Here is a 14,187-nt window from a genome sequence, read left to right on the forward strand (position 1 = left end):
TCTATTGATGTATAGAGAAGGGCACCTAGAATGAAATCATATAATCTTTTTTGATCAGAACCTTTCTACTGTTGTAGTTCTGCCTCCAGCTCCCTGCACTTTCCCAGGAATGGTCCCCCTAATGGTCCCTCCTGCTGTGATTACAGTCTAGGGTGAAGGTTAGCTGGTCAGATAAAACCAAGGCCTGGAAGGAGGCTCAGTTTGGGAGAATGGCAAGGGCTGCTGACCAGGAGGGACTGAGACCCAGAAACATTTAAGTCAAGGGTCACAAACTCAGATGTGTAAATTAAATGAGTGAAGCTGTCTGGCATTGCTGTTGTTCTTCCTCCTCTTTCTCTTCCTCCAACTGAATGAAGCTGGCCTGCTGGGTTTGCTGTTACTGTTGCTCCTCTTTCTCCCCTTCCTCCTCTTCTTCCTTTTCTCCTTCCCCTCCTCCTCCTCCTCCTCCTCTTCCTCCTTTCTTCTCTTCCTTCCTCCTCCTCCTTTATTTTTTCTTTGGTAATACTGGGGATTAAACCTAGGGGGCACCCTACCACTGAGCTACATCATCCCTGCCCTTTAATTTTTTTTATTTTGAGACAGGGTCTCATTAAGTTGCCAAGGCTATCCTTTACTCTGTGATCCTCCTGCCTTAGCCTCCCAAGTCACTGGGATTATAGGTGTGCACCACTGCACCTAGCCTATTGCTGTTCTCTTTGATGCTACTTAAACAGTTCTCATTGGTAAAATGTTAAATAATTTTAAAGGTTTTTTTTTTTTAGCCTTATTAGGTACAATTTAAATACCAAAAAATTCATCCATTTAAAGTGTGAAATTCTGTGGAATTTAATACATTTACAAAAGTGTACAACCATCACCATCATACAAATTTAGAATATTCCCATTGCCCCCAAAAGAGCATGTTACTCATTTGCTTTTAGTCCCAGTTCTCACCCCCAATCCTAGGCAGCCACACATCTATTTCTTATCTCTATAGATTTGCCTATTCTAGATATTTCATATAAATGGAATCATACAATAAGTGGTCTTCTTTGTATGACTTCTTTCACTGAGTATGTAATGTTTTTGCTAAGTGTTTTTAACCTGTTTTGTATTTGTTTTACATGTTATAACATGTATGTATCAATACTTTGTCCCTTTAAAAAATATTTTTAGTTATAGTTGGATACAATACCTTTATTTTATTTTTATGTGGTGTTGAGGATCAAACCCAGCACCCCACATGAGCTAGGTAAGCACTCTACCTCTGAGCCACAACCCCAGCCCCTACTTTGTCCCTTTTTATTACTGAGTAGTATTCTATAGTGTGAATGTTCCACATATTGTTGAACCATTCTTCTGTTAAAAGACATGTCAATTACTTCCAGTTTGGGGCTATTATTAATAAAGCTACTATAAATACTTGTGTGAACATAAATTTTCATTTCTGTGATAAATGCCTAGGAGTGCAGTTCCTGGGTTGTATGGCCATTGCATTTTTAATTTTTTAAGATATGACCAAATTGTTTTCTAGAACAGTTGTACCATTTTACATTTCCACTAGCAACGTGTGAATGATAACAGTTTCTCCATATTTTCTCCAGTAAATTTTCATTTTTTACTTTAGCCATTCTAATAAATGTGTAGTGATAGCTTGTTATGGTTTAAATTTGTATTTCCCTAATGTGCAATGATGTTGAACATCATTTTATGTGCTTATTTGCATGTCCTTTTTGGTTAAATGTCTGTTCATTTTAATTGGGCCATTTGTTTCCTTGCTGTTGAGTTTTATGCATTAAGTATTTCTAATATAAGTTTATTGTCAGATATGTTTTGTAATAAATATGACATATGTATAATATGTATGACTGTTATGTTCCATTTTGTAGCTTGTTTTGTATCTTTTTTTTAAAGATGGTTTTTCACTGTGTTGCCCAAGCTGGTCTCACTCTCATGGATTCAAGTGATCATCCCACCTCAGCCTCCCAAGTAGCTGGGACCACAGGTGCACACCACCACACTCAGCTATTTTGTGCATCTTCTTCACGGGGTCTCTTTTAGAGCAAAAGTTTTTCGATTTAATAAAGGCAAATTTTTCTTTGACAAATCATGTTTTGGATATCAAATATAAGAATCCTTTGCTTGGCTCTAGATCTTGAAGACTTTCTCTTCACCTGGAGAAGGGTCAGAGAATGAGATATTATGACATATCAGAGATGCAATGTTTCTGGTTTTGAATATGGAGAAAGGTAGCCAGGATCCAAGGAGCCTTCTAGAAAGAATTGCAGCTCTGCTGACATCTTAATTTTAGCCCAGTGAGACCTGTGTCAAGCTTCTGACCCAATAACCTGTAAGATAATAAATTTGTGTTATTTTGATACACTAAGTTTGTGGTAATTTGATACTGCAATGTTAGAAAATGAATAAATATTTTATATTTTATTTATTTTGTGGTGCTGGGGATCAAATCCAGGGCCTTACCCATGCTAGGCAAGTGTCTTCCCACTGAGCTACACCTTAGCCCAGATAAATAGATTGTTTTTTGGTTGGCACTGGGGACCCAAATCCATGGCCTCTCGCATACTGGGCAAGCATTGTACCATTAAGCTATATCCCCAGCCCTTTTTTTTATTTTGAGACAGGGTCTCTTTAAGTTGCCTAGGCAGGCCTTGGTCTTTTGATCCTCCTGCCTCCATCTCCTGAGTAGGGGTTATAAGCATTCAGTAAGTACCATGGCTGGCTTAAATAGATATTTTTTAAATATTTTTAGTTGTAGGTGGACATAATACCTTTTTATTTTATTTATGTGGTGCTGAGGTTCGAACCCAGGGCCTTACACATGCGAGATGAGTGCTCTACTGCTGAGCCACAGCCACAGCCCTTTAAATAGATATTTTTGAAAAGCTCCCTTTAGTGCGTCTTGGTGGCACACACCTATAATCACAGAGACTTGGGAGGCTGGGGCAAAGTATCACAAGTTCGAGGCCAGCCTCTGCTATATAGCAAAAATTCTGCCTCAGAGTAAAAACTAAAAAGGACTGAGGGTATACCTTAGTGGTAAAGTGTACCTGGGTTCAATCTCCAGTACTGAAAGAAAAAGAAAAAGCAAAGCTCCTTGTTCCCACATTTTTATTGGCACATTATAGTTTTACATAATAGTGGGATTTGTTGTTAAATATTCATGCATGCACACAATATAACAATATATTTTGGCCAATATCAATTCCCAACACTTCCTCCATTTTTCCCATCCTCCCACCTCCTGGTAAGAAAAGCTCCTGTTAATAATACTTAGGATTTTAAATCTTTGGACAAGACATTTATCTGGAAAATTTACATATGTAGATCATCCCTTATAATATTAGGCAAATGAAGTGCTACTGTAAGTAGATTTATACATTTAGTAGGAAATAGAAAATATATTACTTTTATTTCTGTTTAAATTTCTATATTGATTGTGACTTTAAAAAAAATTTTTTTGTTACCAGAGATTGAACCCAGGAGCACTTAACCACTGAGCCACATTCCCAGCCTTTTTAAAATAATTTTTATTTTAAGACAGGGTCTCACTAAGTTCCTTAGGACTTTACCCTCCTAAGCTGCCGGGTTTGCAGATGTGTGCCACCATACCCAACTCATTGTGACTTTAAATTGTACATCACTATCCCAGCATGGTGGCAAGAATCTGTAATCCCAGCTACTTGGGAGGCTGAGACAGAAGGATAGCAAGTTGGAAGCCAGCATTGGCAATTTAGTGAGGCCTGTATCAAGATAAAAAAAAAATTTAAAAGGGTTGGGAATATAGCTCAGTGGTAGAGTACTCCTGGGCTCAATCCTCAGTACCTCAAAAAATAAAAATAAATAAATTATACGTTACTTTTTGATAACAATTATTTTGTTGTTGTAATAGCATTATTGAGATATAAGTCTTATACTACATAGTTCACTGACTTATAAGTATACAACTCAGTGATTTTTAATATATTCACAGAAACGTGCAACCATCATCACAGAGCCTTCTGGCTTCCGTCATTTCTGATGAGAAGTCCGCTGTTAATCTTATTGGGGTTCTTTTGTAAGTGGAAAATTTTTTTTTCCCTTCTTGCTTTCCAATATTTTTCCTTGTGTTTGGCTTTCAGCAAATTTTATTGTGGTATTTGTAAATCTCTGCATTTATTCTACTTGGAGTTTGTTCAGTGCCCTATGTATGTAAATTAATATTTTTCATTGAGAAGGGTTTTTTAAATATTTTTTAGTTGATTATACATATACAGTGCCTTTCCTTTGTTTATATGATGCTGAGGATCAAACCCTCACACATGCTAGGCAAGTGCTCTGCCATTGAGCTACAACTCCAGCCCTGAGAAATTTTTCAAATGTATTTTTTCTGCTCCTTTTTTCCTCTCCTTCTGTTACTTATCTTATATATACAATATGTTTAATGGTGTCCCACATTTCTCTGAGGCTCTGTTAATTTTTCTCTACCTCTTTTTCTCTCTAAAATTCACACAATCTCTGTTGATAAACTATTTCAAGTTCACCAATTCTTTTTTCTTTCAGTTTAAGACTACTTTTGAAGCCTTTTAGTGGATTTTCACTAATTGTAGTTCTCAACACTAAAATTTCTGTTGGATTCTTTTTTATAATTATTGATATTCTCTGTTTGACCAAAGCATTAACATTGTGCTTTCGTTTACTTATTTGGTGGAGGTGGGGTGTTGCTTTTCTGCAATACTGAGGATTGAACCCAAGGCCTTGTGCATGCTAGGCAAACACTGAAGTGCATCCCCAGCCCTGTTTACTTTGAGACAGTTTCTTGCTAAGTTCCAGACTGGCCTCAAATTTTCAATCCTCCTGCCTCAGATTCCTGAGTAGCTTGGATTTCAGGCATGGTTTTCTTTAGTTCTTTGAGTATATTTACATGATTAATTTCAACTCTGAAGTCTGTGCTTATTAATTCCAACAAATGGTTGCTTTCACAGGCAGTTTCTGTTGCTTGTTTTTTTTGTTTCGTTTTGTATTTTGCTAGTGTTTGGGTCATACTCTTATGCTTCTTAAAATGTTTCACCATTTTTTTGTTGGAAACTGAATGTTTTAGATAATATAGTAACTCTTGGCACTGACCCCCACACATGGTTTTTTATTGTTATTTGCTTATTTCCTTCTGTAGTGACTGGCTAAATTCTTGTATTGAAATCTATTTATTCAGTTCCCACCCCTGGCCTGCAGTGTGAAGCCTCTGTTGTTTCTCAAGGGCACAAACTCCATATGTTCACAGTCACCAGGGGTGACAGTGGTTTTTAACAGGGCTCCTTTTAGTTGTCTTTCTGACCATACCCAGCTTTTAAATTCCACTAATTGCTCCTGATTGTTCTATTGTTTTTAATAATGTCCTGGGGTATAAATTGCCACATGAATTTATCCAATCAAATTAGGCCTCCTTTAAAGGGATAATTGCAAAGACCAGTGTTTGAGTTTTTTTCTGAAGCTAGGGCCTAGTTCAGTGGTCTAGTGCTTGTCTAGCATGTATAAAGCTCAAGGGGTGCAATCCCAGCACCACGAAGAGAGAGAGGGATGTTTCTTCTGATCCTATGTGGCTTCTCCCTGCTATCTCTGCTTGGTTATCTGTTGTATAGTAGTCAGCTGCAGATGAAGTCAGTTCCATTGATGATAGAATTGCAGCCCTCTTCTGTATGACCTGCCTCTCCCTAGGAAGTATCTCTGAGCTTAGATATCATGGAATGGGGACAACATTGTGCCTTCCCTCTGAGGGGCATGGCAACCTCAGGTCTCCTAGGTTTGCCTTTCCTAGTGCAGAACCCCAACCCCACAAGCTAGGGCCAGAGTAATCAGCATTCTGGGTGGCACCACACCAAAAACAGCCTCCATCTCATGAGTGGGAACTATGTGGAAGAAAAAGCCCTTACCTCTCAGCCACACTTACCTAGAACTTAGCTTCAGCAGCATCTAGCTAAAAACAGAATAAGAAGTGCTGACATCTGGTTCTCCCAGCAAGTAAGGCTGCCAGCTGGGAGCTAAGGGAGAGTGAGCCCTATGTAGCTGCACCAATCTCACAAAACCTGTGCTGGGAAGAGAGACAGAGGGAGTGGGTCTAGGTCCATATACCACAGATTCCCATTTTATTTACAGAGTTTTAGTAGATCTTCTTGAATAAATGCTTCTTCATTTGCTGTATGCCTTTAGGATCACTTCCAGAGACTAAATGATTGGTTTGGGGGGGGGGGGGTTGTTATTTAATTGAAAGAATTTTCACCAGTTTCACTGCAGTGTGAGTCTACAGAGCTCCTTACACTGTCATGCCAGAAGTAGAACTCTAAGCCGTTTAACATACTGTCTTGTTGATGTATTCATAATTGCTCAAAGTGGTCATGTACTGGTATTACTACCTCCTCCATAGTGTATATGAGTGACTCTAAGGTACTATCCCTGATCATTATTCCCTATAGAACTGGGGTAGCCCTTAGTAACATTTTGTAGCACTGTCACTGTCTTTTTTAGTTTATATTGTATTTTCAACATTTTGTGAGTTGAAGTGTCAGTATCTTCTTTTTTCATATACTGCAGTGCCATTGTTTTCCCAGAAGGGTGAAATCTCCTTTATCTGTTACTGGCCACATTCTGGGAAGGACACTTGAACCACTAGAAGTTTTCGTCCAAAATATTCATTCTTCACAACATAGGAATTTTCTTTTTTAATATTTATTTTTTAGTTTTAGGTGGACACAATATCTTTATTTTATTTTTATGTGGTGCTGAGAATCGAACCCAGTGCCTCATGCATGCTAGGCAAGCGCGCTACCACTTGAGCGCTCCAATATAGGAATTTTCTGTAACATTTTTTACTATGTATGTACAGTTATAATTTTAGATTAGGCTACTTGTTTGGGAGATGAGGACAGAGAAAGGAAAAAAGTATAGGCAGAAAAAAAAGAATGGTCATGCTTATTCATTCTTCAGCCAGCCATGTCTCATGCCTTTCAGCTTCAACCCTTGACAGTTCTGTTTTTATGTTTCCCTTCCTGCTCTTCCCTCGTTGGGATCTCTGTCTGAAGACAACCTCAGCTGCCCTTCTTTGTTTTGATGACAATGGACACATCTGAGGCTCTAGCCAGCACTATACTACTCATCCTCTGTGGCTTGGGCTTCCTCCTAAGGCTAATGTGTGGCCTCACCTAGTCGTCCACACACTTTGTATTATAGGATTTGGTAGTATTTTTTCCATTTACTCTAGGCCATTTGAGAATATTCTTAATAGAAATCATTTACTTGGTGTGATTTTCCTGCTGCTACTTCTGGAATCTGTGGGATAGTGTTGACTGACCTCCCATGTATATTGACTGCTTCATTCAGTATTGTTCTCTTTCCCAGGATGCTTCAGGATGAAACGCCATAAGACTCTCACCAGCAGTGACAGTTCAGACGAGTGTGAGTAGAACTGGCTGGCAACTAGTAACCATAATATCTATACCCCTTGAGGATTTCTTCTTTGATTTGAGAATAAACCATTTCATGTATCTTCTCATAGTTAAAAAAAATATTTCTGGGAAGAAAAGTTCAGAGTCCCTTTTTCCTACTCATTTAAATTTCATTATAGATAGATAAATTAGGTGGAAGAGTCAGTTTTGTATGGCATATAACATTGTTTTTTGCTTTTATTTTTCCTAAAAAGCAAAAGCCAAATCTAATAATGATTTAACAGAGTTTCTTTAGAAAAGAAAGTAAGTATAGGAGTATAAATTGTAAACTCTGATTCTAATTGTAGCTAGGGCACTAAATGTTTGATTATAGGTCATTGTTTATAAAGGCCCTAATACCAGCCTTTGAGGAAGTGCTTAAGGATACACAGAATATGTGCTCCATATTTTTAGTTTTCCCAGATACATTTTCTCTAGGAAATTCCAAAATACAATGAGGTGTAATTACACCAAATTGAATCTTTCCAGCCTTGGCATTATTGAAGTTTTTGCAGTTGAGAAGGTCACCTATAAATGTTATTAAACTCCATTGTGAGACTCTCTTGGGTACAGTTATTTTATGTAGTAGTAAGAGATCTCTGCTGTCTTGTCTATCATATATTTCATAATTCTCTTGGATGGCGTTTAGTTTTATGTCATTTAGTTACATTAGTGGGTAGTACATCTTAGTATTTTTTTCTAATTATCTTTTACAGGTCCTTCCACTTCCTTTACTCCTGGCCCAATGTATAGGAGCAAGTCAAAAAATCCAAAAGAACACAAGAAACCTGCTGAGGTGAGATAATATATTTAATTTTTAGACTTAAAAAAAACAGATAGCTACATCCTGCCTCATACAATATCCAGAATCTGAAGATGTGCAAAGTAAAGCATATGCCAGCAGATAAAGCTGTTTTCCAATGAGTTTGTTTATTTTCCAGAAAGATTCCATTTCCTTTCCTCTCTGAGAGAAAAATAATCTTTATACTGCTTTCATTTTTTTAAAGAGAGAGAGAGAATTTTTTAATATTTATTTTTCAGTTTTTGGTGGACACAACATCTTTATTTTTTATTTTATGTGGTGCTGAGGATTGAACCCAGCGCCCTGTGCATGGCCCCACGAATGCCAGGTGAGCGTGTTACCACTTGAACCACATCCCCAGCCCCCTGTTGTCATTTTTGGTAATGACAAGTGCCTGTCTTTAGAATATTCCTCCTCTTGTCAGAAAGTCAGAGAGACCCAGAGAACTGGGAAGGATCTCCTGACCTATGATTGAAAAGAGCTAGATTAGCAGGTGGGAGATGGTACAGGAAAGGAGAGATTAGAAAGTTGTGGATGGAAAAGGAAAGGACCAAGAGGTCTGGAATCTGAGCTGTGGCCCTTGGAGCACTGCTGGTCCAGAAAAAAAGGGGGGGGGTCACTCCTTATGAGTCTGATCCTCTTCTGCCCCAAGGATAGCAAAGTGCCAGAATTACACTTGGACTTGGTAATGGTTTAGTGGATCATACAGACTTTCCTCTGTGATAATTAAATGATGAGAAGCTGATCTTGTGTATCTTCATTTATACTATGAGTGAACTTCTTGGCTATAAAGGAAAAGATATTGTATTAGTTATCTGTTGTTGCATTATACATGATCACAAAATTAGTAGCTTAAGAAGCAGCACTCATTCATTATCTCACTTTCTGTAGGTCAGGAACCTGGGCACATTATGACTACATTCTGTGTTCAGGATTTTTCAAAGCAGCAATCCCTGTGCTGACTAGGATATATTCTCATCTGGAAGCTGAACTAGAGAAGAATTCACTTTCAAGCTCATTCAGATTGTTGGCAGAATTCCTCCTTAGAACTGGAGGATTTAGATCTTTATTTTCCTGCTGGCTTTTGATGAAAAAAAACACTCAGTTCCTAAAGGCCACTTATAGTTTCTTGTCATGTGGCCTTCTCCATAGGAATTTTTACAATAAGGCAGTTTACTTTTTCAGAGCCAGCAAGTCTGCTAAGATGGAGTCTTATATAACATAATATAATCATGGAAGTGACATCCTATCACATTTGCTATATTCTATTGATTAGAAGCAAGTCACAGGTTCCACCCACACTTATGGAAAAGGAGAAACTCACTGAGGAGTACTGCTCCAGTGTATCCACCAGAAAGCATTTTGCCTTTCTCAGAGGTTACTTTTCATTTACTTACTTTGCTAGAGATCTGGCTAGGCACAATAGAATATTAGTGCATTTTCATGTGTCTATGTCATACTGAAAAACTCAGGGAATATAATGCACATAAACAGGAAGTGGAAGAAACTCCTCACCTATTCAAAGGAGATTTTGACTATGGAATGGTGATTTAAAACTTTGTTGCCTTTCCTTGTAGGACATAAAACAACTCAAGGACTTTGGATTTTGAGGCCTGTGGCCTCCAGATCAGTGGGAGTAACATTCTTTTGTTGGAAGAATTGGGGAATCTGAGCTGTTAGAAGCAATTTTTTCATTTGTATTTTGCATTGTGTTATAAAAGGGAGAACCTGGTGATATTTCTATGACAAAACTAGCCTTGGCATTAGAAGAACTTGATTCCATGTTCTGCTTTGCTTCATCCCTTTGAAATTATTTGTGTTATCAGCATTACATGATTATTATCAAACCTACCTCCCATAGCTAAATTTATTGAAGATTTTTGTGCCAAGAGTTGTATAGTAGATCATCTAATAACAATTAGATTGGATTATCTACTATTATTGGATTATGCCCAAACTTGACTCTTCCTGGATGTTTGTTCGAAATACTAATTCCAGACCAACTCTATCCTGTGGCACTAGTGCATTAATATTTACAAGGAAGGTGCCTGGGATCTAGTTTTTAAAATTGATACCAGATGATTTTCATGATAAGGTACCTGGGGAAATCATGCTTTTGTTGCATTCCCTTAATGGTATTAAAAAGTAGGTATTCTGTTTGCAGGTGATGAATCTGAGGCTTATAGAAGTTACTTATCCTGGGTCATCTGAATAAGAGTAGAGCCAGGCTTGGTGGTGCACACTTGTAATCCCAGATACTCCAGAGGTTGAGGCAGGAGGATCATAAATTAAAGGCTAACCTTGGCAACTTAGCAAGACCCTGTCTCAAAATAAAAAATAAAAAGGATTGTACTGGGAATGTAGCTCAAAGGTAGTGCTTGCCTAGCATGCATAAAGCCCTGGGTTCAATCCCCAGCACCACAAACAAAGGAAAAGGAAAATAAAAAGGTTCAGGCATGTAGCTCAGTGGTAAAGCACTCCTGAGTTCAATGTCCACTATCGCAGGAAAAGAAGGAAAGAAAGAACAAATAAAAGAAAACTGAAATTTAGGTTTGGATTCACCCTGAATCCTGTCCTATTAGCCTAATCCTGTCCTAATATGCATTGAACAATTATGCAGGGCATAATCATTGTTTATATTTATTGAAACTTTGTCAGTTAAGAAATATGAGACAGCACCAATATTATCTTATGAATAGCTATAATAAAAGTTTCCATAATTAAGTGAGAGTAGAATTGGAAAATAGAACAGTTGCCTAGAATTGAACAAGGGCTGGGAACCCAGACTGGAAGGAGAACGTGGAAGGACTCTTGGTAAAAGAAGAGAAGTGGAAGTAAATGGGAAGCGGCAAAGGTGACAAGCACTTATTGCTGCCTTTATTTTTTTTTCAGTACTGGGGATTGAACCCCAGGGGTGCTCTACCACTGAGCTACATCCCCAGCCCTTTTTATTTTTTATTTCGAGACAGGATCTTGCTAAATTGCCTATGCTGGCTTCGAACTTGAGATCCTCGTGCCTCAGACTCCCGAATCGCTGGGATTACAGGCGTGCGCCGCCGCGCCCGACAACAAGCATACACTGCTTACAGGTGAGGCTGAGGGCAGCCATCAAGGAATAGTTGGAACCACTGTGAATTCTTTCTTCCTATTTGCGTCTTAAAACAAAAACAATATCACCTTTTATTGCTTTCTCAGAGTATCCATTTATGTGACATTTCTTTTCAGTTTTTTTTTCTTTTTGGGGGGTGGGTGGTTAGTACTAGGGATTCAACCCAGGGGCTTATGCAAGGTATGCAAGGTAGGCAAGTGCTCTACCACTGAGCTACATACCCAGGCCTTTTTATTTTTTATTTTAAAACAGGTCTCCCTAAATTTCCCATACTACCTTCGAACTTGTGATCCCCCTGCCTCACTCTCCCAAGTAGCTGGGATTATATGATGCACCCCTATGCCCATCTATTTCACATTTCTATTAGCAAAGTATCACTTTTCTGTTCAAATCTGACTTTCTAGGTTCTACTTGCTGTTCCCATTTGTTTCAAACAATTGTTATAAAGCTCACTTAAGAAATATAAATAACTTCCTTTCATGTGCAAACAGGGACAAAACAAAATCAGACTGCATTTATTTTGTTTGGTAGCCTGGATGAATTCTTCAAGGGCTACCTTAGTTTAGGCTTCAAAATACAACCCAAACAAACCCTGATAAAAGAAAACATATCACACTTTGAAAAGTAAATAAAGATATTTGCTTAACTGAACATAGTGCACTTTTCTGGTATTGTCATTCATCTTTTATATCAGTTTCCACTTGTCTAGAATACTTAGGGGCATTGAGAATTAGTAACTTATCCTCTTTTACTTGATAGTTTTGAAAAACATACTTTTATCATCTAAACATTAGTGATCGTGTAGATTTAGCCACATGTTTTTTTCTAATAATCTTCCTATTTGGGGATTTTAAATTTACAGAAAAGATGCAGAGATAGTATTGAGAGTTCATGTATAGCCCACATTGGATTTCCTTTTCCCTGAATGTTAACTAACATCTTACATTACTGTAGTACATTTGTCAAAACTAAAAAAGCCAGATTGTTGAAATGAACCCAACTTTTTGTATAACCATTAAGCGCTAATTTTAAAAATCACCCTCAAAAAAACTAAAAAAGTCAGTACAATGCATTAATATTAACTAAACTCCAAGCTTTTGGGGATTTTTGTCAGTTTTTTCCACTAATATTCCAGTATTCAGTCCAGGGTACAACATTACATTTAGTTATCATGTCTTCTCAGTTTTCTCTGGATTGTGACAGTTTCTGAGTTTTTCCCTGTTTTACATTACTTGAACAGTACTATTGAGTATCCTGTAGAATTTTCCCCAGTCTGTCTTTGTCTGATGTTTGATTTACAATGAGACTATAATTAAGGTTTGGGAGAAGAATACAACAGAGATCAAGTATCCTTCTCATTGTATTATATAAAGGGCTTATCATTTGGTTAAGGTAATATTTATGAGGTTTCTCCATTGTAAAGTTCTTCTTTTTCCCTTTCCTATTTTGTTCTTGGAAAGCAAGTCACTAAGGGTGACCTACTCTGACCCAGCAATGATTTTGGGCAAGGATTAAGCTTTACTTCTTGAAGGGAAGAGTTAGTTAGCATATATTATTTGATAATATTCTATAAAGAAGTTTTATGTCTTCTTCCTGGTTTTAAAAAAATTATTTATTTATATCCATATGGGATCACATATATTTACTTTATACTTCAGGGCATATGAGCTGGGAATATAGCTCAGTTGGTAGAGCGCTTGCCTCACATGCACAAGACCCTGGGTTCAATCCCCAGGACCACAAAAAAAAATCTACTTCACGGCATAACCCAATACTACATACTTTATTGTGCTGCTAAAATTGTTCTAAAGTCAGTGAAACCATCTCTATAATTTTTCTCTTTTTAATTCCATTAATTGTCATTCTTTTTTAATATTTATTTTTTAAGTGTAGATGGACACAATACAATGCCTTTATTTTTATGTGGTGCTGAGGATTGAACCCATCCTGCCCGTGCTAGGCAAGCGCTCTACCACTGAGCCACAATCCCAGTCCCATCATTCTTTTTTAAAACAACATTTATTATTTGAGCTAGTCCCAAAGTCAAAGGTCAAATGCTTTCTCTGATATGTGAAAGCTAATCCAAAATAAGGTGGGGGACATAAAAAAGAATAGAAGAAAGATAAGTGGAGTATACAAAGGGAAATGAGGGGAAGGGAGGAGGGATGAGATAGGAAAAGACAGAGGAATAAATATGACTAACTTTCCTATGCATGTATATGAATATACCATTGTGAATCTCACCACTGTGTACATCCACAAGACACTAATTTTAAAAAACTTTTAAGTGAATAGCAAAAAGATCAGCAAAAGGAAGAGAATAGAGGGAGGGAGGGGGGAAGGGAAAGGGTAAGTACTGAGGACTAAATTAGAACAAATTATATTCTATGCTTTTATAATTACATCAAAATTAATCTTATTGTTATGTCCAGCTAAAAAGGACCAATGATATTTTTAAAAATTTTTATTATTTGACTTTTCCAAACTTTTTGCTGTAGTTTTTTCTTTTTTCTTTCTTTTTGGGGTTTGGGACTGGAGATTGAACTCAGGGCCAAGCACATGCTAGGTAAGTGTTCTATCACTGAGCTAGGATTACATCCCCAGCCATGATTTCTGTTCTTATTTTTATTATTTTCTTCTTCTTCTTGATCTAGGTTTATTTTGCTCTTTTTCTAGATTCTTGAGGTGGATGCTTAGGTTTTGCTTTCATTTTTGTTGTTGTTGTTTTGGTCCAGGGTGTTTTTTTTTTGTTGTTGTTGTTGTTGTTTTGGTACTGGGAATTGAACCCAGGGTCACTTTAATACTGAGCTACATCCCAGCCC

The 14,187-nt window shown here is 37.4% G+C and overlaps 1 protein-coding gene across 9 annotated transcripts in view; it reads left to right on the forward strand.

The window, feature by feature from the left end:
* Window positions 1-14,187, forward strand: part of JADE3 (jade family PHD finger 3) — a 133,781-nt gene that overhangs the window by 54,568 nt on the left and 65,026 nt on the right. For 3 of the 9 annotated variants that reach the window (XM_081276924.1, XM_081276923.1, XM_081276925.1), the window contains 4 exons: window positions 3,971-4,054; window positions 7,369-7,425; window positions 8,171-8,250; window positions 11,226-11,345. In XM_081276924.1, the coding sequence (XP_081133050.1) occupies window positions 7,380-7,425; window positions 8,171-8,250; window positions 11,226-11,345 (246 nt within the window). In that variant the 5' untranslated portion in view covers window positions 3,971-4,054; window positions 7,369-7,379. Of the gene's footprint in view, window positions 1-3,970; window positions 4,055-7,368; window positions 7,426-8,170; window positions 8,251-11,221; window positions 11,346-14,187 lie in introns of those variants that run through there. The other 6 variants (XM_081276928.1, XM_081276929.1, XM_081276930.1 and 3 more) reach the window with 3 other exon arrangements.

The sequence above is a fragment of the Spermophilus citellus genome (genome assembly GCF_964194105.1).
Source record: "Spermophilus citellus genome assembly, chromosome: X".
In the NCBI taxonomy this organism is placed as follows: domain Eukaryota; kingdom Metazoa; phylum Chordata; class Mammalia; order Rodentia; family Sciuridae; genus Spermophilus; species Spermophilus citellus.